This window comes from Mauremys mutica, chromosome 15, assembly GCF_020497125.1.
Source record: "Mauremys mutica isolate MM-2020 ecotype Southern chromosome 15, ASM2049712v1, whole genome shotgun sequence".
NCBI lineage: Eukaryota > Metazoa > Chordata > Testudines > Geoemydidae > Mauremys > Mauremys mutica.
The window spans coordinates 30,664,168-30,686,221 of NC_059086.1; the positions used below are offsets into that span (position 1 = coordinate 30,664,168).

General features: G+C 51.8%; 1 protein-coding gene across 2 annotated transcripts in view; it reads right to left on the minus strand.

The window, feature by feature from the left end:
- The window catches only part of LOC123350668 (epididymal sperm-binding protein 1-like), a 105,245-nt gene that overhangs the window by 7,280 nt on the left and 75,911 nt on the right, over positions 1-22,054 (minus strand). Inside the window, exons 1-4 of one of the 2 annotated variants that reach the window (XM_044989341.1) lie at positions 4,879-4,986; positions 3,019-3,165; positions 2,307-2,465; positions 1,715-1,870 (exon numbers count right to left, since the gene is read on the minus strand). The exons of the other annotated variant lie outside the window; for it this stretch is intronic. Coding sequence (XP_044845276.1) covers positions 1,715-1,870; positions 2,307-2,465; positions 3,019-3,165; positions 4,879-4,888 — 472 coding nt within the window. The 5' untranslated portion in view covers positions 4,889-4,986. Of the gene's footprint in view, positions 1-1,714; positions 1,871-2,306; positions 2,466-3,018; positions 3,166-4,878; positions 4,987-22,054 lie in introns of those variants that run through there. 2 annotated transcript variants of the gene reach the window in all.

The window sequence follows — 22,054 nt, forward strand, 5'->3', positions numbered from 1 at the left end:
GCTGATCTCACTGCATGGACACACCCACCCTGCCTAGGTGCTCAGCATGATGGGATTGCTTCCCCAATGACCACTTTTGGCTGGTGTGGGATCCCCAGTCTCCTTCTTATTGGGGCAGGAGTAATAAAGGGTTGTTATCGTTGTGTGAATCAAGGGCAGCAGAACTGTACCTGGCGTATCCCAATGGTGGGACTCACCCTCGATGGAATAGCACTCGCTAGACCAGGAACATGGGTTCCAAAGCCCAGTGAACAGAGGGAGGGTTGTGATAGGTGCTTGTGTGTGATGATGTGGGCTGTGCCCAAGGCCCCCCAGATACTCTGACTCTTCCTCTCTCCACTGTGTAATAACACAGCTAATTTAAACTTAATTGAGGGTCTTGTTGCATGCTGCAAAGCTAAAATCACTGATATCCAGGTCTAAATATTAGGCCTGCTTTGAGACAGTGCCTCTGATGCCAGAGACTGGCCCATGTGCACTAGCCGTGAGGCTCTCCCACTAACATCTGAAATCACTGAGAACTATAATAAGTGATCGACCCTTAGTGAGTGGCAAACAGGGCAGCTGGTGGAGAGGGCCAGAGCAGAGCCCTGCAGAGAGGGGTGGCGAGTGAGTGCCTGAGCAGTGGAACAAGTAAGGTGCATCTTTACCGACCCTCCCTCCACACAGGAAGGGAGGTGAACTCTGCAGATGCACCTCTGAACTCTAGGTCTGCACTGACCAAGGACAACAACTGTGAGTGGGGTGCAGAGAAGGGATGGGCATGTTGAAGGAACTTTTGTTTGCTGGACTTAAGACCCTGAGGGGGAAAGGACACTGCCCAACCTACTTGGGGTGGGTCTTTTGCTCATGGTTTGTGTTTATGAACCCTGTTTGTGGCGTTTTCCCAAATTAACGCAGTTACTTCTCTCCTTTTATTAAAAGTTTTTGCTACACTCAGACTCCGTGCTTGCGAGAGGGGAAGTTTTCCCTCTTAGGGGTGCCTGGGGGTTGGTGTGTAATTGTCCCATGTAACTGGGTGGGAGCTTGAGCTCGTTCTGTGTTATATGGTTGAAAAGGAACCCCTAGATCCTGAACCCGGTCCTTGTTGCTGCCAACTCTGACTGGCAGAAGGGTTACAGGAATTTAAGTTAATTAGAGTGAAAAATTTTTAAAAAAGAAAAATGGTTGAAATGGAAACAGCAGGTTTCAAAACTAAACTTTTTAACTGAGCTGAACTGAGTTTGGCTTTTCAGTTCATGAATATTTTTGAGGTTTCATTTTTTCCCCCCTCCAATCCCAGAGGGGAAAAATGTTGAATTCCCAAAAATATTTCTAGGCTAGGAAAAAGATCCAAGGTGTCGATCGGCAGCACTGGGCAAAATTTTGGTTTGGTTCAATATGAGCACTGAGATGTTCCTTGTTCCTACAGGACCTATATACAAATGAATGCTTCCTGTCCACTCATTTTGTTTAACTGTTCAGATACCACAGTAATGGAGACACTAAAAACTCCCAGAGTAGAATAGAGCATTGCCCAGAGTCACTGAGAACAGACTCTGTCATGCCCAGTGCTGCCTAGACACAGAGCTAAAACCAGGAATAGAACCCATGTGTCCTGATTCTCTCTCCTGTGCTCTCTCCACTGGGCCATGGTGTCTCTTGCCCCCATAGTCTGTGTACATACCAGCTGCAAAGCAAACCCACCCCTTAAGCCTCTCCTGGCCCCACATACCTGCCGTGCCGCAGTACTTCCATTTACGGCTCGCTTCGTAGTGGCTTGTGGTGGCACACCAGGGCCGCTTGCTGTCAACCATGGTACAAGCTGTGTACCATCTGCCTTTGTAGCTGAATGGGAATATACAGGGTTCCTCCGAGTTTCCACCAAGCACTGGGAGAGATGGGATGGGGGAGAGAGATGGGATGTGGGAGACAGAAGAGACAGAGAGCATGCTGGGTAACGCGGTTCACACTCAAACTAGAATCACCACAAGTTGAGCCCATTTCCAGGTAAATAAAACCTCTCACCTCCCCGAGCTCCCCAGCAGCCCGACCACTGCCCCCTACAACCGTGGGGTAGTGCAGGGAATGGGGGACTGGGTTATGGGGCACTGGCAGAGCTGTGTGGGGCATGAGCCCAAGGCTGGGCTAGCAGGGGCTGCGGGTTGGGAGTGAGGGGCACTGGCAGAGCTGGGAGTGAGCCCAGGACTGGGCTAGCAGGGGCTGCGGGTCAGGAGTGAAGGGCACCAGCAGGGATGGATGTGTGGGGGGACACTGGGAGTGTCCGTGTCCCCTGCCCATGCCCCTTGGCCGGGAAGGCACCATACTTGTGTCAGGACAGTAGCTCCAGCGCTGATCTCTGTCGTAGTTTGCCGTGGTGGCGCACCAGGGTAGGTGAGTCTGCAACTTGATGCAGGAATGGAAGGTGCAGCCCTTGTACACGAAGGGGAAGAAGCAGGGCTGGCCGCCTGAGTTCCCCCCATAGGCTGAGGGGAAACACAGACAGGGACCGTCAGGGGGTGGGGTGTCCTGGGGGCAGTGCAGACGGGTGCAGACCTCTCACCCCACCCTGGACAGAGCCTGTGGGGGGGTGAGGCCCACCAGAGATGGGGACTCTGCTGCCATCTTGCAAGAGTCTGACCCATAGACAGACAGATGGGTGGAGGTGTATTGGGCTAGACAGACAGACAGAGGAGGGTATATGGGGCTAGTCAGACAGACCAACTGGGTGGCTCTGCCCTGCCCAGCTCTGGAGACGTCGCTGGGGCAGGTGGCAGGAAGACAGTGGCCGAGCGCCTGGACATGGGCCAGACCCACCAGCTCTGGGCGTGTGGGATCACAAACAGGGACCAAGACGCTCTTCCGTGCTGCCCGTGCTGCCCTCCATCCTCATCCCATCCCCCAGCTTCTTCCCCATCCCCATTCTGTCCCCGGGCTGCCCCTGTCCCTGAACCGTGCCCCAGCTACCCTCTTTCCCCATCCCATCCCCCGGCTTCCCTCTCATTCCGTTCCCTGGTTTTCCCGCCCCTGGGCGCTCACCCTCCTCGGAGCAGAACTTGTAGGTCTTGTCCCGGTCGTAGTTGGCGGTGGTGGCGCACCAGGGCCGCTTGCTGTCCGCGGTTGTGCATTCCTTGTAGACCTTGCCCTTGTAGGTGAAGGGGAAGATGCAGGGGGCAGGGTCCGCACCTGGCCATGAACAAGGGGCAGAGATCAGAAAAGGGGGCGATGGCTGCCAGGGGGCCCCTCAAAGCCTAGCAGGGGATGTCGTGGAAAGGGGACGTCGTGGTTTGAGCAGGAGGGCTGAGAGCCAGGACTCCTGGGTTCTCTCTCTGGCTCTGGGAGGTGGGGGGGTCTGGTGGGGTGGTGTCTGGGGGCCAGGACTCCTACTGTCCATCTCCAACCTCCTGCCAGGCTGGTATGTCTCGCACCACTTCACAAAACACACTGTGCTAGTCTACACAACAACAACACGTCCCTCAGCACACACTGCACTACAAACGCACACTGCCACACAGCATCCACTTCACCACAACCCCCATACCACGATACTAGTCAAAAACACACTGCTCCACAACACACAGTGTATTACACTCCACAACAAAACAGTCTCCTGAACAGCACCATATGGCTCCACAACACAACATGTTGCTCCACAACATGGTCCATTATACTTTACACCACACAGCTACACAATGACAGATTGCTCCTTGGCATACACTCTTCTACACTGCACACCAACACATCGCTGAAGAGCCACACAATCTACTACACTACAACACAGTGCTCCACAACACAGACTCTATTACACTACACAACTCACTGCTCCATAACATGCATTCTACTACACAACACAACATGCACTCCACTGCACAAGAACACACTGATCCACAACACAACAGACTGTTTCACAACATGGACTCTACTACAGTACAACACATGCTTTACTACACAACGCAGCATGCATTCTAATACACTACACAACAATACACTGCTCCACAACAGAACAACATACTGCTTCACAACATGCACTCTACTCCCCAACACACCACTTCAGAACATACATTCCACTACAACACATTGCTCCACAATATCTACTTTACTACACAACACAGGACACTGCTCCACAACACAGCAGCACACTGCTCCACAACACACCAACACCCTGCTGCATAGCCACACACTCTACCACAGTACACACCAACACACACCGACCTGGGACAGCCCCTGCCTCCCTTACCTTGGGTCCCCACGCAGAGCAGTGCCAGGGCCCAGGCCAGGACGCACGTGGCTGCGGGTGAAGCCATTGTCCAATCCACACTGCCCCAGCCCTGGAGCGCCAGCCCCATATATACAACCTCCCTTGGGGCTCCTCCCCTTGGCCACCCCCTAGAGGATTTCCTGCTCACCAGTTGGCCTGCCATCTCACCACCCTGCCACGCCCATGGCAAATCATCAGTCCTATGCTTCCTGAAACCTGAGCTCCCTGGATATCAGAACCTGCCCCACCCTGCCGGCTTAGGAGCACCCTACAAACCTCACTCCTTGGTCATGACTGTTGTAGCCCAGGGGTCCAGCTTACCTTTGCTTTGCATTATATTCTGCTTGATTGTATTCAGCAGTATATAGACAGGCTTGACTCCTGTAAGACATTGGCTTCAGCAGCTAGCATGAGGCTTGAGTCCTTTTGCATAGAAAAACTTAGATAACCGATAAGTTTTGGGGAACTGGAAGAATGGAAGGGGGAATAATGACATCAGCCAACCACAGAAACTTGAACTGACACCAGCTTCTGGGAGGTTTTGGACAGAAGATCCGATAAGGAGATTGCCACCCCAGCAACCAGGCCAGACTGGGGTCAGCTGCCCCTGAAACACTTCCTCCCCTCCCCTTGGGGTGTACCTGGATCCATGGGGGTCCTCCATTTCCTCAGGGTAGAAGGCCAGTGGCAGTCCCAGCGACACCTCAGTGCCTTGGTCAGCAGGTGGCTCCAGCACTCTGGCCGATCCTCGGCTCAGCGGGGTTCTGCTGTGCAGCACAGTTTCCCCTAGCACTCCCTGGGGCACTGAGGCCAGCACTGACTGCTGGGGAGAGTGCCCCCTACTGAGTCCCCACCCCCCTCCCTGCAGCACAATGCCTCATATTATAGACATTATGGAATGAAATTGGAGAGAGTCCAGCGGAGGGCAACAAAAATGATTAGGGGGCTGGGGCACATGACATATGAGGAGAGGCTGAGGGAACTGGGGTTATTTAGTCTGCAGAAGAGAAGAGTGAGGGGACATTTGATCATTCATTATTCATTCATGCCCGTCACCCCAACCGGGGTATGGGCCGCCAACCACAGATCTCCAGAGTCTTCTATCCTGGGCCATTCGCTCTAGCTGGTTCCAGGTATAGCCCATTTTTTTGCTATCAACCTGAAGGTCGCGTCGCCAGGTGTTTCTTGGGCGGCCTCTTTTCCGCTTGCCTTGGGGGTTCCACCGCAGTGCCTGTCTGGTGATGTTGGTTGGCTGCTTGCGTAGTGTATGTCCTATCCAGCCCCACCTTCTCCTTCTAATTTCTTCCTCTGCTGGGAGTTGACGGGTCCTCTCCAAGAGGTGGATGTTACTGATGGTGTCTGGCCAGCGGATCTGGAGAATCCTTCTGAGGCAGCTATTAATGAAGGTCTGGATCTTCCTGGTGGTTGTTTTGGTTGTCCTCCAGGTTTCAGCTCCATACAGTAGGACTGATTTCACGTTGGAGTTGAACAGTCGAATCTTTATTGCCAAAGACAGCTCTCTGGAGCTCCAGATGTTCTTGAGCTGTAAGAAGGCTGCTCTTGCCTTACCAATCCTTACTTTGATGTCTGCGTCTGTGCCACCCTGCTGGTCGATGATGCTGCCTAGGTAGGTGAAGGACTGTACTTCTTCCAGGGGGCGTCCATTCAGTGTGACTGGGTCGTTGCTGATGGAATTGATCCTAAGGATCTTGGTCTTGTCCTTGTGGATGTTGAGGCCAACCTGTGATGACGTGGCTGCCACTACGTTGGTCTTCTCTTGCATCTGCTGTTTACTGTGTGAACAACTCTATTGTTGGCGTTTCTGTAGCAAGCTGATTTTTACGGGGTGGAGTTGCTAGCCCCACACCCAACCCTCCTCCTTTACCCTGACTTGGGACAGGCAGATGGCCCCAAAGGACCTCTCTGGTGGAGTTGGGACATTTGATAGCAGCCTTCAACTATCTGAAGGGGGTTCCAAAGAGGATGGATCTAGACTGTTCTCAGTGGTACCAGATGACAGAACAAGAAGCAATAGTCTCAAGCTGCAGTGGGGGAGGTCTAGATTGGATATTAGGAAACACTATTCCGTTAGGAGGGTGGTGGAGCACTGGAATGGGTTCCCTAGGGAGGTGATGGAATCTCCATCCTTAGAGGTTTTTAAGGTCGGGCTTGACAAAGCCCTGGCTGGGATGATTTAGTTAGGGCTGGTCCTGCTTTTGAGCAAGGTGTTGGATTAGATACCTCCTGAGGTCTCTTCCAACCCTAATCTTCTATGATTCTGTGAAATTAAATAATATATAAAACATTTAAAGAAGCACATGGTCACAATTCATGTCAATAACGTCACACCCTCCTCCTGAACTTACTGCCAGAGACTTGGACACTGTCCATGGAAGAGGCAGTATACCTAAAATTCCTCTTTTCTGGACAGGGCATCTGCTACCAAGTTATCCTTTCCTTTAATATGCATAATCTCCATGTCAAATTCCTGCAGGACCAGGCTCCGGAGTAGCAGTTTGGAGTCTGTGCCCTTAGTCTGGTGATGCCATACCAAAGGTGAATGGTGAGTTAGTATCCTGAACCTCCTGTTGAAGAGGTAAGGCCTTCGTTGTCTGACGGCCCACACAACGGTATAGCACTTGTAGCCCATAGGACTAACCTGCTTTCTTCATATATATCTATATCTTTTCTTATAGTTTAAGTATCTGGTTAATTGTAATAGGTTTATAGATTTATATTAAAGTAAGTTTGGCTGTAAGGCAAGAGACCTACAGGCCATATCCTGTATGTTAAGCTAAAGCAAAGTTAACATATCTATATTAAGGCCTTTTACCCAGAAATTAAAGTTGACCTATATCTCGTAACCTAAATAGATAAATACCGACGCCTACGTCTAAGACCTTTTATCTAGACCAATTGACAATGAAGAATGGCATAGGGGTTTTTTCAATGTTGTACCCACAGACTTAACAGGTACACCACAAGGAAACTTATGTGTGTACGTACATGTCATCAATATGCACCTACATACTAGCCTATGGGGTAAGTGTACCCTAACATTTTGTGGGTGAGGAATGAAATTTGGGCATAGGAGGAAGGATTTCTGGCACTTGTGCCCTATAAAAGAGGTGAGCCACCTCAACTTTCTCACTTACTCTATCTTACTTTCACTCATTCTTTCTATTTTATTTTATTCTATCTATCTACTATGACTACTACTATCAGTAGGCTGCACTTGTTCTTCTTAAACTTTAAGTTTCAAGGGAACTAGGCTAAGCTTGGTTTCCCTAAGTTTTATTCTTAGTTTGTTTATTAGGTTTTGATTTTAAGTTTAAGTTAGTCAAGTAAACCCTAAGTTAGTTTTGATAGTTCTTAGCATTCGTTTATTCTAAGCACTGCATCCCTCACTCAAGAATTGAGAAACCTGAACCGCAAGGCTGGTCCTGTGTCTCTTACCACCAGGTTATCAAGGAAAGGTGTGAGTATATTAACCAAAGCTTTGTAAAATATAATACTATATTCTCATATGTGTCTTTTGAATAGCAGTAATGCAATCATAACTTTGTGACTCTGAGTATTTTACCATTTACTTACTATTACTGATTTAAAAAAAAAAGACTTTATGACTATATCTGTCTCAGTGTGAGCTTCCTGTCATACGCCCGAGGGTCCTTTGTAAATTCTGTGCAGCCTGCTTTGGGACAAGAACTTCTGATCAAACAGATTGGTGAACCTAAAACCCATACTATTAATCATTAATTATTATTAATATAAAATAAAATAGATCCATTAAATTAATATTATTAGAACACCCTAAATCAGGCTACACATTCTTCCTCTATGATAGAGTAATTCTGTTCAGCAGGGGACAGCTTTTTGCTTAGGATGGCAATGGGATGCTTCTTGCTGTCTTCCCCTGTTTGCATCAGCACAGCACCCAACCCTGTGTCTGATGCATCAGTACACAATTCAAAAGCTTATCAAAGTCAGGGCTGGCCAGCACAGGCTCCGCAGACAAGAGTGCTTTTACCTTGCCAAAGCCTTTCTGGCTGGCCTCTGACCAAATTACCTTATTAGGTTGATGCTTTTTCCATAAGTCTGTGATTGGGGCTACATCACTGAACCCCTGCACAAACCTCCTGTAATAGTTTGCCAGGGTTTGGACTTGCCTTTTACTCTGGGGTACAGGCCATTTCATGATGGCTTCCACCTTAAGAGGGTTGAGGGATATTTTGCCCCCTCCACCCAGTGTCTCAGATAAGGACTTTGGCTTCCCCTATCTTGCACTTAGAGGGTTTCACCGTTAGCCCAGCCTCTTTGAGCTTTGATAGCACAACTTCCAGGTTCTCCTTGTGGTCACCCCAGGTGTTGCTGAATACAGCAATGTCATCTCTGTATGCCCCAGTATAATGCTGCAAACCATTTAACACTCTGTTGACCAGTCTCTGGAAGTTGCACCAGCATTTACCAGACCAAAAGGTAGGACTGTAAATTCATAGAGCCGTATGTCAGTGATAAAAGCTGATTTTTGTTGTGCCTCCCGCTCCAGAGCGATCTGCCAGTAACCTTTGGTCAGATCAAAGGTACTGAGGTACTTGGCTTGACTCAGCGCATCCAGCACGTCATCAGCTCTTGGCATGGGTTAGGCATCCTGTCACAGTGACAGCAATGAGCTTCCTATAGTCTACACAAAATTTTACAGTGCCAACCCTTTGGGGGACCAAGACCACAGCTGAACAGGGCCGCCCAGAAGGGGGGGCAAGTGGGGCAATTTGCCCCAGGCCCCCACGAGAGTTTTTTGGGGCCCCTGGAGCGGGGTCCTTCACTTGCTCCAGGGGACCCGGAAAACTCTTGCGGGTCCCGAGCCCCTGGAGCTTCTTCCGCTCCCGGTCTTCGCCAGCGAAGGGTCCTTTCTCCCCGCCCGCTGGTGAATTACCGCCGAAGCGGGACCCGCCGCCGAAGCGCAGCTGAGTTTTCGGCGGTAATTTGGCGGCGGGGGCCCTTCCATTCTGGGACCCGCCGCCGAAGTGCTCTGAGGACCCGCGGCGAGAACTGCCGCCGCCGAATTACCACCGAAGACCGGGCTGCACTTCAGCAGCGGGTCCTGCTTTGGTGGTAATTCGCCGGCGGGGATGCCCGCCACCGGTCTTCAGGGCACTTTGGCGGCGGGTCCCAGAACGGAAGGGCCCCCTGCCGCCAAAGACCCCAGGCCCCCGGAATCCTCTGGACGGCCCTGCAGCTGAAGCCCTTAATCATCCCCAAGTCCAACATGCTTTATATCTCAGCCCGAATTTGCTCTTTCACCTTGCCGGTGGCCCTATAAGGCCTGGAAGGAGGAGGTTGAGCCCCTTTTGTGAGGATCCTATGGGAGAGCAAGTGTGTCCTCCCTGGTTTGCTGGAAAATACCTCACTGTACTTCTGCAGCGTTGACAATGCTTCCTCCCTTTCAATTGGGGTCAGCTCACTACAGATTTCTATACTTTCCAGGGTTGACCCGTCTTGGCATCAGCCATCAAATCAGTGAGTGGGTGTGCCTCAGTTTCCCCTTCGACACAACAGATCATGTTTACCCCGGCCACTCTACTGTGATAGGCCTTGAATCTGATTACATGCACCAATTGGGGTACCGCACCATCCAGGGGCTTTTTAACTTTACAAGTGTCCTCATTCGCCACTTCCACCACTTCAAAGGGCCCCTCCCAGGAGTCTTGCATCTTGAACTTTTTTGCAGAGCTGAGTACCATGGCCAAATCCCCTACGTCAAAAGTGCGTTTACAAGTATTTTTATCATGCCATGCCTTTTGCTTGGCCTGACTGGTCTAGAGGTTGTTTTGGACAATTTCCATCATGTCCTTCAACTCCCTCCTGAACCTCTGGACAAACTCAGTCACAGGTTTTTTCCCTCACTGTGTTGCATCCTTCCTCAGTGTCCCTGATGAGATCAAGAGGTCCTCTCACTTTCCTCCCATACATAAGGTCAAATGGGGAAAATCCTGTGGACTACTGGGGTACCTCCTTGTAGGCACACAGCAGGAATGGCAATGACTCATCCCAACTCTGGCCCCTTTTCTTGGCATACAACCCGAGCATGGATTTTAGGGTCCCATTGAAACTTTCCACCAGCCCATTGGCTTGGGGGTGGTAGGGGGCCGTCTTAAGTTGTTTCATTCCACACACCTTCCATAGCTCATTGAACAACTGCGACATAAAGTTTGCCCCCCGATCAGACAAAATCTCCTTAGGGAGGCCCACTCTGCTGAATATGGTGAGCAGAGCTCTTGCCACTGTCTCAGCTTCTATGTTAGACAGCGCGATTGCCTCGGGATACCGAGTGGAGAAGTCTACTACCAGTAAGATATACTTGTTCCCCCTCAGAGTGAGGGGCAGCATGAGACCCACTATGTCCATTGCCACCCTTTGGAACGCCTCCTGGATGACAGGCAGGGAACGCAGTGGAGCCTTCTGGGGTCCTGCGGTTTCTTCCTCTCTTAACACACTACACAAGTCCTACAATGATCCCTTGCATCAGTCTGTATCCCAAGCCAGTAGAAATTATTCCTCAGCCTGTCATACGTCCACTGTACCTCCAAGTGACCAGCAAAGAGATTATCGTGCACTACCAGAATCAGGACCAGGTGTGGGTTCTAGATTTGAGCCAGGCACACACTGCGGATGGGGTGGACCTTCTAGACAGGAGCCACATGGACATAGAGGCCGGAGGTTCTAGATTGGAGCCAGGCACAGACTCAAGAGGATCATGGGTTCTAAACTGGAGGCTGTTACACACTCCAGGAGGATGGGGTTCTCGACTGGAGCCTGGCACATATGTGTGGGTTCCATACTGGTGCTCAGCAGGGGCAGATTTTCCCTCTGGAAAGTACACCGTGCAGGGACAGGCAGAAATGCAACACCTCCTTTGCCAAAACAGCTGGTGTTTCTCACTTGCTAGGATCCAGGACTGATGGAGGTTTGGCGTAGGTCTGGGACAGAGAAATGTAACTGAGAACCCCACACCGGCAACATCTCCATCCCCTGCAGTCTCCTGGGGACATTAGGATGAAGCTCTGGTTTGCGTTGGTCCCCCGCAAAGGGTTGCTGTTTGGTACCTGAAAGTACCTGCTTGGTACCTGCTTCCCAGGTGAGTGGAAACTGAGGCAGGCCTCGGGGGTGCATGGGGGTGGCCTGTGCTAAGACCAAGCAGCTTCTGTCCAGCACCTAGGGGCTCAGCAGGGATCAGGCCCTGAGTGGGCACAATATTGTTGTAATGCAGGGTTAATGCGGGGCAGGTGTAGGTGCTGGTATGGGTAAGAGCATAGGTAGGGCCAGCCTGGGTCATAGCTGGGCCTGGGATCCCAGACACTCCCATCCTTTGGGGGTTCCCGGTGCTGCCCAGCCAGCGAAAGCCCCATACAACGGGACTGAAGGCACAGCCGGGGGGGTGGAGAATGTTTGAGGTTACGCAGCCATCCGGGTTTGGGAAGGACCCACTGAGTGTCCGACACAGCTGGGGAGCTCGCCAGTCTGCGTGCTCCTTCTGCGCCCAAGTGGTGCCCCCCCCAGGACAAAGGGGCTGAGCTAGTTGTGCCCTTTGGCAGCTATGCTGGTTCCTGTGGGTCAGTCGCCCTGGAAAGGGGGTTCATAGCCCAGCCTGGCTGAGTGGGACTCTCCCTCCCACGCCCTGAGCTGCCAACGGCCCTGGTCCAGCTCCCCCTGCTAGTGCGACCACGGTTTGAGAAATAATCGGCCCTTGCAAGCATGATGGTAGTGCAAGAGTCACGGGGCCGGCAACCTCCAGCCACCGAGGGAGCAGCCTCTGGTGACCTCGTTAGTGGCAGGGAGTAGGGAGCAGTCGAGGGCCTCCCTCCCAAGCCCCTCACCCTTCCTCTGGGTGTGAAGGGACCTCCCAGGCCCAGCCGTGAGCCGCCAGGAGAATGTGGCCAGGATCCAGGTTAGAAGGAGGGAGCAGGGTGGAGCAGGAGTCTCCAGCGGGCAGGATGGAGGTAGAGCAGGACAGCGAGGGTGTCTATGGGCTGGGGTGCTCCTGGCCTGGACGCCCCTCCCCATGAGGGAGCCATGACCCATGAGGGTCCTTTTCCCTGACTCGGGAGAACAGGGCCACTGCCGCTCACCAGGGCTCTAGGATGCTCAAGTCCTTGGGGAGCCAGATGCCGTGGGGCCAGTAGGGGGAATCGGGACTGGGGCGGCTCCCCGGAGGGATGGGGCGATGCCCTGTTACCGTTGCTACATGTTGCTCTTGCTCTGGCTGTGCCCAATGCCTGGGCAGGATGCAGGGGGCCCTTGTCCTGGTCGTGGACCCCACGCTGAGGGCAGGACACTGGCTGGGCTCCCTGCCAGCCCCTCGCCCTTCAGGAGCTCCCAGTGCTGTCCCTGACAGCAACGGCCTCGTGGGGATGGGCTGGACGTGTGGCCGAGGGGAGGCCGTTTGGGGTCAGGGCTTGGGAGGGAGGCACTGAGCCCCTCACAATCGGGGGAGCCATTGGGCTGCATGTCCCATCTGTGCCCAACCAGTGCCCCCACCCCAGGGAGACTGCGTGTGGGAGCTGGACCCCCGCTGGGAACAATGGGACAGGGCTGGGTCATGTCACTCATTGGCTGGGCAGGGGCCTCTCCCTGTGGGGTGCTCACCCTGGCAAAGGCGTTCATGGCCCAGCCTGGCTGGGTGACACCCCACCCCAACTCCCCACACGTGGCCAGGCACAGGGCGTCTCTGCTGATTAAGTTCCCCCTGCTGTTGCAAATGCGGCTTGGGAAATAAACGGCCCCTTGTGGTGGTGATGGTGGCGCAAGAACTGTGGGGCCGGGAGGCCTCGCTCCTGAGCCTCACAGGTACCAGTCACCTCAGCCCTGGCTGGGCTTCCCCCCCAGGCACAACCTCGGCTTGAGAAATAAACGGCCCTTGTGGCCTTGGTGGCACAAGAGCTGCAGGTCCGCCGGCCTGAGCCCCCGAGGGAGCAACCGCTGGCAGCCTTATCTCCAGTAGGGAGCGGGTCAGGGCCTCCCTCCTGCACCCCTCACCCTTTCTGTGGGGGAAGGGACTGCTCTGCCTGTGGCTAGGGCTGGATTAACCTTTTGCTGGTCTGGCACCAAACCTGTTTGTGAGCCCCCGTGGGGAACAGGAGATGGACATAGCCTTGGACCCCCCACCCCGACCGCACCCCCTACCCCAGGGACCTCCACTCTGACTGCACCCCCTGCCCTGGGACTTCTGTCTCAGGTGCACCTCCTTCCTCAGGACCCCCACCCCAATTCCATCCCCTTGTCTGGAGCCCACTCCCCACTCTGACTGTGGCCCCTGTCCCAGGAACTCCATCCCCATGCAGACTCTGACCCCTGCCTGAGACGCCCACCTCAACTGCAGCCACTTCCCCAGGACTCCCAAACCTGACTGTGCCCCTGCTCAGTGACCCCCAGCTTGACTGTGACCCCACTCCCAGAACCCTCATCCCCAACATAGCCTCACCCCCAAGTGTCATCCACTGGGCTCAGGGAGCAGCTCCCCAAATCCGGATCCATGACCCTCTCTCCTGCCCTCGCGCTGCAGGGTTTGATCACCTCCCTGTGCACCAGTGGAGGGGGCACTGGGTCTTGCGACAAAGATGGGGAGCAGCGGCTTGTGTGGCTGGAGCAGCCGCTGCTGGGTGATGCCAAACAGCAGCTGGTGCTGCTAGCCCCATGGATGGATGGAGCAGTGGCCAGTGGGGCTGCCCCTGGACCCCCCTGGAGTAGCAGCACCCGGAGTCCCCACAGAGGCCCACCAGAGCAGCAGCCCCAGGGGTCCCCTAGGTAAGGTTTAATCAGGGGTATTTATAATAAAGGTCAAAGACAGGTCACGGACCATGAATTTCTGTCAATTCCCCATGACCTATGCAGGACTTTTACTAAAAGCACTGTGACAAAATGGCTGATGTTGGTATGGTGGGTCCCGCGCTTTTCTTGTAGTGGGCTAGGACATCATTCCTTGTCCCTGCTCTTGGGGCGCCGAGGACCCCGCTAGTGGCCCAGGAAGGTGGTGGAGAAGGGAAACAGGGAAGGGATCTTGATCTGAGCCCCAGCCCCTCTCAACCCCTGCAGGTTTCTAACCCTCTTCCCCCCAATTAGGGTGACCAGGGGTGAGCTGCAGACGGTTCGCAACGGTTCGTGCGAACCGTTTGCTAAAATTAGACGCCGGACAGAGAACCGGATGCTAAAGTTCTCTGTCCGGCGTCTAATTTTAGCAAACGGTTCGCGCGAACCGTTGCGAATTCTGCCTCCACCTCCTGCCATGAAGCTCCTCCTTGCTTCTCCTCCCCCACGGCTTCCCGCGAATCAGCTGTTCACGCGGGAAGCCTGGGAGGGCTGAGAAGCAAGCAGGCTTCCCCGGCCCAGGAAGAGGACGCTGAGGTAGGAAACGGGGGGGGGGGGGGGGCGCGGCGGGGGCCCCGGCCGGGCCCCGGCTGCGGCCCGTCCCCGGCTCCGGCCGCACCCTCCCCGGGTCCCCGCCCGACCCTCCCGGGCTGCGCCCCCCCCCCCCGCGTTCCCGGCCCCGTGTTCCCGGCCGCGACCCTGACCGGCCCGTCCCCGGGTCCCCGCCCGACCCTCACCGGCTGCGGCACGGCCCCGCGTCCCCGACCCCCCCCCGAGCCCCTCCCCGGCCGCCCGGCTCCGGCCGCACCCTCCCCGGGTCCCCGCCCGACCCTCCCTGGCCGCGCCGCCCCCCCCCCACGTTCCCGGCCGCGACCCTGCCCGTCCCCCCGCCCCGTCCCCGGGTCCCCGCCCGACCCTCACTGGCTGCGGCACGGCCCCGCGTCCCCGACCCCCCCCGAACCCCTCACCGGCCGCCCGGCTCCGGCCGCAACGCCCCCCCGGCCCTGCCGTGCCCCCACCTACCGGGATGCTCGGCTCTGGACACGGCCCCCCACCTCCAGCCCGGCCTGGCCCCGTGGCTCCAGCCGCCCCGATGTTTTGCCAGGGGGCCGGGCTCCGGCAGCGCGGGTCTGGGCGTGGCGGCGGCCCCGGCTGCCCGGCTCCAGCTCTGGCCGCAGCCCTCCCTGGCTCCACCCGGCCAGCCACCTGGCTCCGGCCGCTGGGCTCCCGCCACATCCTCCGGCTCCGGCCGCGCGACTCCTGTCCCGGCCCAGCCACGTCCAGGCAGCGCGGTAAGGGGGCAGGGAGGGGGTGTTGGAGAGAGGGTAGGGGGTGGGGGGGTCAGAGGGCAGGGAACAGGGGGATTGAATGGGGGCCAGGGTCCCGGGGAGCAGTCAGGAAAGAGCAGGGTTGGATGAGGTGGTGGGGGCACTCAGGGACAGAGAGAAGGGGTAGTTGTATGGGGTAGGGGTTATGGGGGGCCATTGAGAATGAGAGGAGGGGTTGGGTGGGGTGGCAAGGGGCAGTCAGGGGACAGGGAAGGGGGGGATGGGTCAGGGGTCTCGGAGTGTGTGTGTCAAGGAACATGAGGGGTTGGATGGGGCACGACCCCCCCCCCGGAGGGGGGGGAAGGAGGGAACCCGTTGTTAAAATTTTGGAGGGAGGAGGGAACCGGTTGTTAAAAATTTGGCAGCTCATCACTGAGGGTGACCCTTGGTCCTTGATGCTGGGGGAGGGAGTCTCCCTGCTCTGCTGGGACAGGGTCTCCCTTCCTCCAATTCTCTGGTCTTTCAAATCTCAGCAACACATCTCTAAACTCCAGTCCTGTCTCCTTCCTCAAATTCCCCCTGTCTGCCTGAAGCAGAGGGGAAAGGGGGGTTATTAGGTTCCTGACAGGGCCTTAATTTGCTACAGACACTTCAATTGGCCTACAGGGAACCACACCTTAATTAGGCTGCTGTGTGACATTAGGCTCCTGACTGGGTCTTACTTGGCTACAGCTGCTTCAATTAGCCTGCAGTAGCCTTCCCTAGTCTCCAGGGAACCAGGCCTTCATTAGACTATATCTCCCCTCTAGCACTCTCCCACTGCTCTCTGGCCCTGCTCTATCACACATCTCCCTCTCCCCGTCCCCCCAACAACACTGGGTTGGGCTACTTGGGATGAGAGACAGTGTTGTCGTGACAGGCCGTCCGCGTTGCCGTGTTGGATTCTGGCTATCTGCTGGATCCGGAAGTGGAAAGGTTGTAGAGACAGGAACCATCAAGTCACTCGTGCATTCCCCTCCTTGTTTGTAGGCATCCATTGGAGTGGGGAGAGGTCCATCACAAGGGTGAACCGCTGCCCAAGTAGGTAGTACCATAGTGTCTCCATGGCCCATTTAACCGCTAGGCACCCCTTTTCTACTACGGTGTCCCGTTGCTCCCTGGGCAGGAGCTTCTGGCTGAGGTAAAGGATGGGTGCTCCTCATCCTCCACCATCTATGGAAGGACGGCCCCAAGTCCTACCTTGGAGTTGTCTGTTTGTAGAATGAATTTTTGGTGTAGAATTGCGAAAGGGGGAAGACATGTACCATGACTGTAGAAAACGCTGCTAAAATGTATACCATACGTATGAAGTGATTGATCATTCAGGTGTGCGCACCCCCGGTCATGGAAGTGCCAGGCAATAGGGGGAGGATAAAGTCCTCTCTCTGACCCGTCTGTCAGAAAAAACTATACTAAACCAAATTCTGAAGGATATAGGAATTTGGGCAGTGTAGTATTTTTTTAATAAGTAATATTGTGGTGATTTCACAATTTAAAAAAAAATGTTTAAAAAAAGGGACCAGGAGGTGTGGGGGCTGGTTGAGGAATCCACTCTTCTTGCTAAATTGGTAGTGGAACAAAGCCTGTGTCTATAAAAAGGAACAGTTCAGCGAGGAAAGCAGGATTGGGCCCAGACAAGTAGGCAGGCAACAAATAAAAAAAATTAAAGAACAGGTTAAAAGCCCTGAGGGCATAGAGGCAAAAATAGAAAAAAAAGTAAGTACAGGCAGGGGGATTTCAAATTCCTGGAACAATACTTGAAACAGTAAAAATCTAAGTTAATAAAAGTGTCTTTTTAAAAAAATAAGCAAGTAATTTAAAAAAAAAGTAAGACGTTAACTCTGCAAAGGCTGGAGGGAATTAAGCTATTAAATGTTGTAAAAATGTCACAAAAAAGTTATAAAAGAAATGTCTTGGTTTCTTTGCCACCATTCTGAAGGGAAAATGGGCACTTTTCCAAAGGAATGTCTGTAAATAAGCCAGGCAAAAAAACAGTCTAATTTAAATAATTTAACTATGAACAATTTAGTCAAATTCACGAAAAAAACATAAGGGGTTTCTATTGGAACTTAACTGCCCCCAAATGTATACACATGTAATCTATGTACAGCTGTGTAAAAATTAAACCAATGTAGAAAATATTTAAAAAAATATGTGTGCATAAATATATTGTGTAAATATGTGGAGTGTTTAGGACCTAAACCAACACTCTTGGTTTGTAAAACTTTTGTCTTGTAGGTTTAAAATAAATTGGTTTTGTTTTAAATAATACCACTAAAATCCATTTAAATCTTCATTCAAAGTTGCAAAACCAAGAAAGACTTTTTGCCAGACACAGGTAACTAGTGTTGTTTGGCTTTTGTATTTAGCATTTAACCCTTAAGGTACCTTAATGCTTTATAAATTCAATATCTTTTTAAAAGACCAAAGTCACGGCTCCAGCAGGGCAGGTCAAAATCAGGAGAGTGGGAAAAGATTCTGGATTTGTTTTTGGTAACAAAATAGCAGATAAGTGCTGAAGTAAAAGAAAAAAAAAAGACAGTGCCCCACACTGAGCCTTAAGGTGGCTCTGTGTAATCAAAGTGTCACTTTAATAAGGGTACATAAAAACTCTGTAAGCACCAAAAGAACCCCAGTTACATCGTATGTAAAAATTGATATGGGTAATGTTATAGAAGTACAAATATGGAAGGGATGTGCATTTTCCCCAGAATATGCGCAGTGTATATTGTAGAAGGGGTAAAAAAAATGCAAAAACATACCATGCTACTTAATTAAAATCCTTTTAGGGCTCCAAAGGGAGCCACAATAGGTTGTGTTTTCTTTTTCAGATCGCTGTGTGTTTTGGAAGCAGGAGTTAAAAGTGGAAAGTAATCAAAACCCTGGTGGAAGCTGGTTGTGTCCCTTTTAAGACTAAGCTGCTGATGGCTTTGGATCCAAAAGCAAACCAAAAAGCATCTGTGTTAATGCAAATTACCTAACTAATAAAGGGGAAAAAAACCCTGCCCATAAATGGCAGCACAAAGGAGTCAAACCAAAGGACAAGAAGGGAGACAGGTAAATCGGAGGAAGGTCAGGGCCCTGGTAGAAATGCTGGCTCTACCGACGCCCACTCTTTAAGAGTCTGCTAGAAGAATTCAATTTTCTTAGATCACACATTTATAAATATGCTAAAACAACTCACCCATTGTAAAAACAGCTAAACAAAACAAAATAAAACTGGGAAAAAGAGCAGGACTCCGCTTTAACCCTGCTGAAACAGAAGGCTCTCACAGCCCCAGCCCTGCGTTTCCCTGATAAATCTCAGCCTTTTATTATTCGTTTGGTGGCTAATAACATGGCCTTGGCTGCCACACTATTACAAAATATTAAAAAAGGAAACCAACATGAACGTCCAGAAGGCACTCTGGAGCAAAGAATTGCCTTGGTAAAGACACCCCCAAGGAAAAAAGTTAAATACCCTGGGCCAAAAAAAGCACGTCTGGTTTACTGATGGGAGTGCAATGGTAGTGAAAGGGAAAAAATCTGTAAAATACGCTGCCATTTACTTAGCCCTGGTCTACACTACGAGGTTAGGACAAATTTAGCTGCGTTAGGTTGATTTTATAAGCAATGCATCTACACAACCACCCCCGTTCCGTCGACATAAAGGGCTCTTAAAATCGACTGCTGTACTCCTCCCCGGCCAGGGGAGTAGCGCTAAAATCAACCGTTCTGAGTCAAATTTGGGGTAGTGCAGACGCAATTCAATGGTATTGACCTCCAGGAGCTATCATAGTATCATAGAATATCAGGGTTGGAAGGGACTGTTGACTCATATCCAGCTTCTCATCCACTGTAACCCCTAAGTCCTTTTCTATAGAACTGCTTCCTAGCCATTCGGTCCCTAGTCTGTAGGAGTTCATGGGATTCTTCCATCCTAAGTGCACGACTCTGCACTTGTCCTTGTTGAACCTCATCAGGTTTCTTTTGGCCCAGTCCTCTAATTTGTCTAGGTCCCTCTGTATCCTATCCCTACCCTCCAGCGTATCTATCACTCCTCCCAGTTTAGTGTCATCTGCAAACTTGTTGAGAGTGCAGTCCACACCATCCTCCAGATCATTAATGAAGATATTGAAGAAAACGACCCCAGGACTGACCCTTGGGGCACTCCGCTTGAAACCAGCTGACAATTCATTCCACACATGAGTGGAAAAAATTAGAGGGAAAATTGCTGATAGCCCTGGTACTTCAAACCAGGTCCCACTGCACCTGACTTCTGCACTCCGCTCCTACCCACGCTTCCCCATTTATCCCTCATCCAGAATCCCCCGTCCCCTCACTGTGCCGTATCCCCACTGTGGTGGGTTATCACCCCTGGGGTGCAGTCTGGGAGGGGCAGGAACCACTGTGGGCTTTGCTGGAGATAACAGGGCCTGGGGAGGCTGAGTGTATCACCAACACGACAGAACGTGGTGCCACAAGCCCAAGTTAATTGAGTGCTTTACCTAAGCCACTCCAGGACATACAGCCAAGCTTCCCAGCCTTGCACCCCTGCTGGAGTATAAATCCAGAATTATATTGTCTTGCACTGAACAAAGGTCTGTACAATGTAGTATATTAATATAAAGAACAGGAGTACTTGTGGCACCTTAAAGACTAACAAATTTATTTTAGCATGAGCTATGCTAAAATAAATTTGTTAGTCTTTAAGGTGCCACAAGTACTCCTGTTCTTTTTACGGATACAGACTAACACGGCTGCTACTCTGAAACCTATATTAATATAGTTTGCTCTATAGTTCCCTCAATGTGGGAAAAATATGCACAACAAACTTGTGCTAACCAAGCTGAGATTTTCCCCAGACACTTCATTCAAAACACATTGATAAAGAGATTGCAGAACCATTGGCCATTATCTTTGAAAACTCATGGCGAACGGAGCAGGTCCCGGATGACTGGAAAAAAGCTAATGTAGTGCCCATCTTTAAAAAAGGGAAGAAGGAGGATCCAGGGAACTACAGGCCAGTCAGCTTCACCTCAGTCCCTAGAAAAATCATGGAGCAGGTCCTCAAGGAATCAATTCTGAAGCACTTAGAGGAGAGGAAAGTGATAGAGGAGAGGAAAGTGATCAGGAACAGTCAGCATGGATTCACCAAGGGCAAGTCATGCCTGACTAACCTAACTGACTTCTATGAGGAGATAACTGGGTCAGTGGATGAGGGGAAAGCAGTGGATGTATTATTCCTTGATGTTAGCAAAGATTTTGATATAGTCTCCCACAGTATTCTTGCCAGCAAGTTAAAGATGTATGGGCTGGATGATTGGACTATAAGGTGGATAGAAAGCTGGCTAGATCGTCGGGCTCAACGGGTAGTGATCAACGGCTCCATGTCTAGTTGGCAGCTGGTATCAAGCAAAGTGCTCCAAGGGTCGGTCCTGGGGCCTGTTTTGTTCAATATCTTTATTAATGATCTGGAGGATGGGATGGATGCACCCTCAGCAAGTTTGTAGATAATACTAAACTGGGAGGAGTGGTAGATAAGCTGGATGGTAGGGACAGGATACAGAGGGACCTAGACAAATTAGAGAATTGAGCCAAAAGAAACCTGCTGAGGTTCAACAAGAACAAGTGCAGAGTCCTGCACTTAGGACAGAAGAATCCCATTCACTGTTACAGACTAGGGACTGAGTGGCTAGGCAGAAGTTCTGCAGAATAGGACCTAGGGGTTACAGTGAACAAGAAGCTGGATATGAGTCAACAGTGTGCCCTTGTTGTCAAGAAGGCTAACGGCATTTTGGGCTGTATAAGTAGGTGCATTGCCAGCAGATCGAGGGACATGATCATTCCCCTCTATTCGACATTGGTGAGGCCTCATCTGGAGTACTGTGTCTAATTTTGGGCCCCACACTACAAGAAGGATGTGGAAAAATTGGAAAGAGTCCAACAGATGGCAAAAAAAATGGTTAGGGGGCTGGAGCACGTGGTTTATGAGGAGAGGCTGAGGGAACTGGGATTATTTAGTCTGCAGAAGAGAAGAATGAGGGGGGATTTGATAGCTGCTTTCAACTACCTGAAAGGGGGTTCCAAAGAGGATGGATCTAGACTGTTCTTAGTGGTAGCAGATGACAGAACAAGGAGTAATGGTCTCAAGTTGCAGTGGGGGAATTTTAAGTTGGATATTAGGAAAATCACTAGGAGGGTGGTGAAGCACTGGAATGTGTTACCTAGGGAGGTGGTGGAATCTCCTTCCTTAGAGGTTTTTAAGGTCAGGCTTGACAAAGCTCTGGCTGGGATGATTTAGTTGCGTTTGGTCCTGCTTTGGGGAGGGGTGGATGCAGTTAGATCAATGCAGTGTAAGTGTAGACACTGCACTACTGATATCAACCATTGCTGCCTTCAGAAGCCATCCCACAATGCCCCACACTGACAGTTAAATCGGTACCAGCACTCCTGGTGAGGACACGCACTGCTGACACAAGGGGTGCAGTGTTGACATGCAAAAGTGATTTAATTACTGCCCTGACTATACGTTGACGTAACTTAGGTTGACTTAATTTTGTAGTTTACCCCTGGTCTACACTACAATCTTAGGTTGAATTTAGCAGCGTTATCTCGATTTAACCCTGGACCTGTCCATGTGACGAAGCCCTTTCTTTTGACAAAA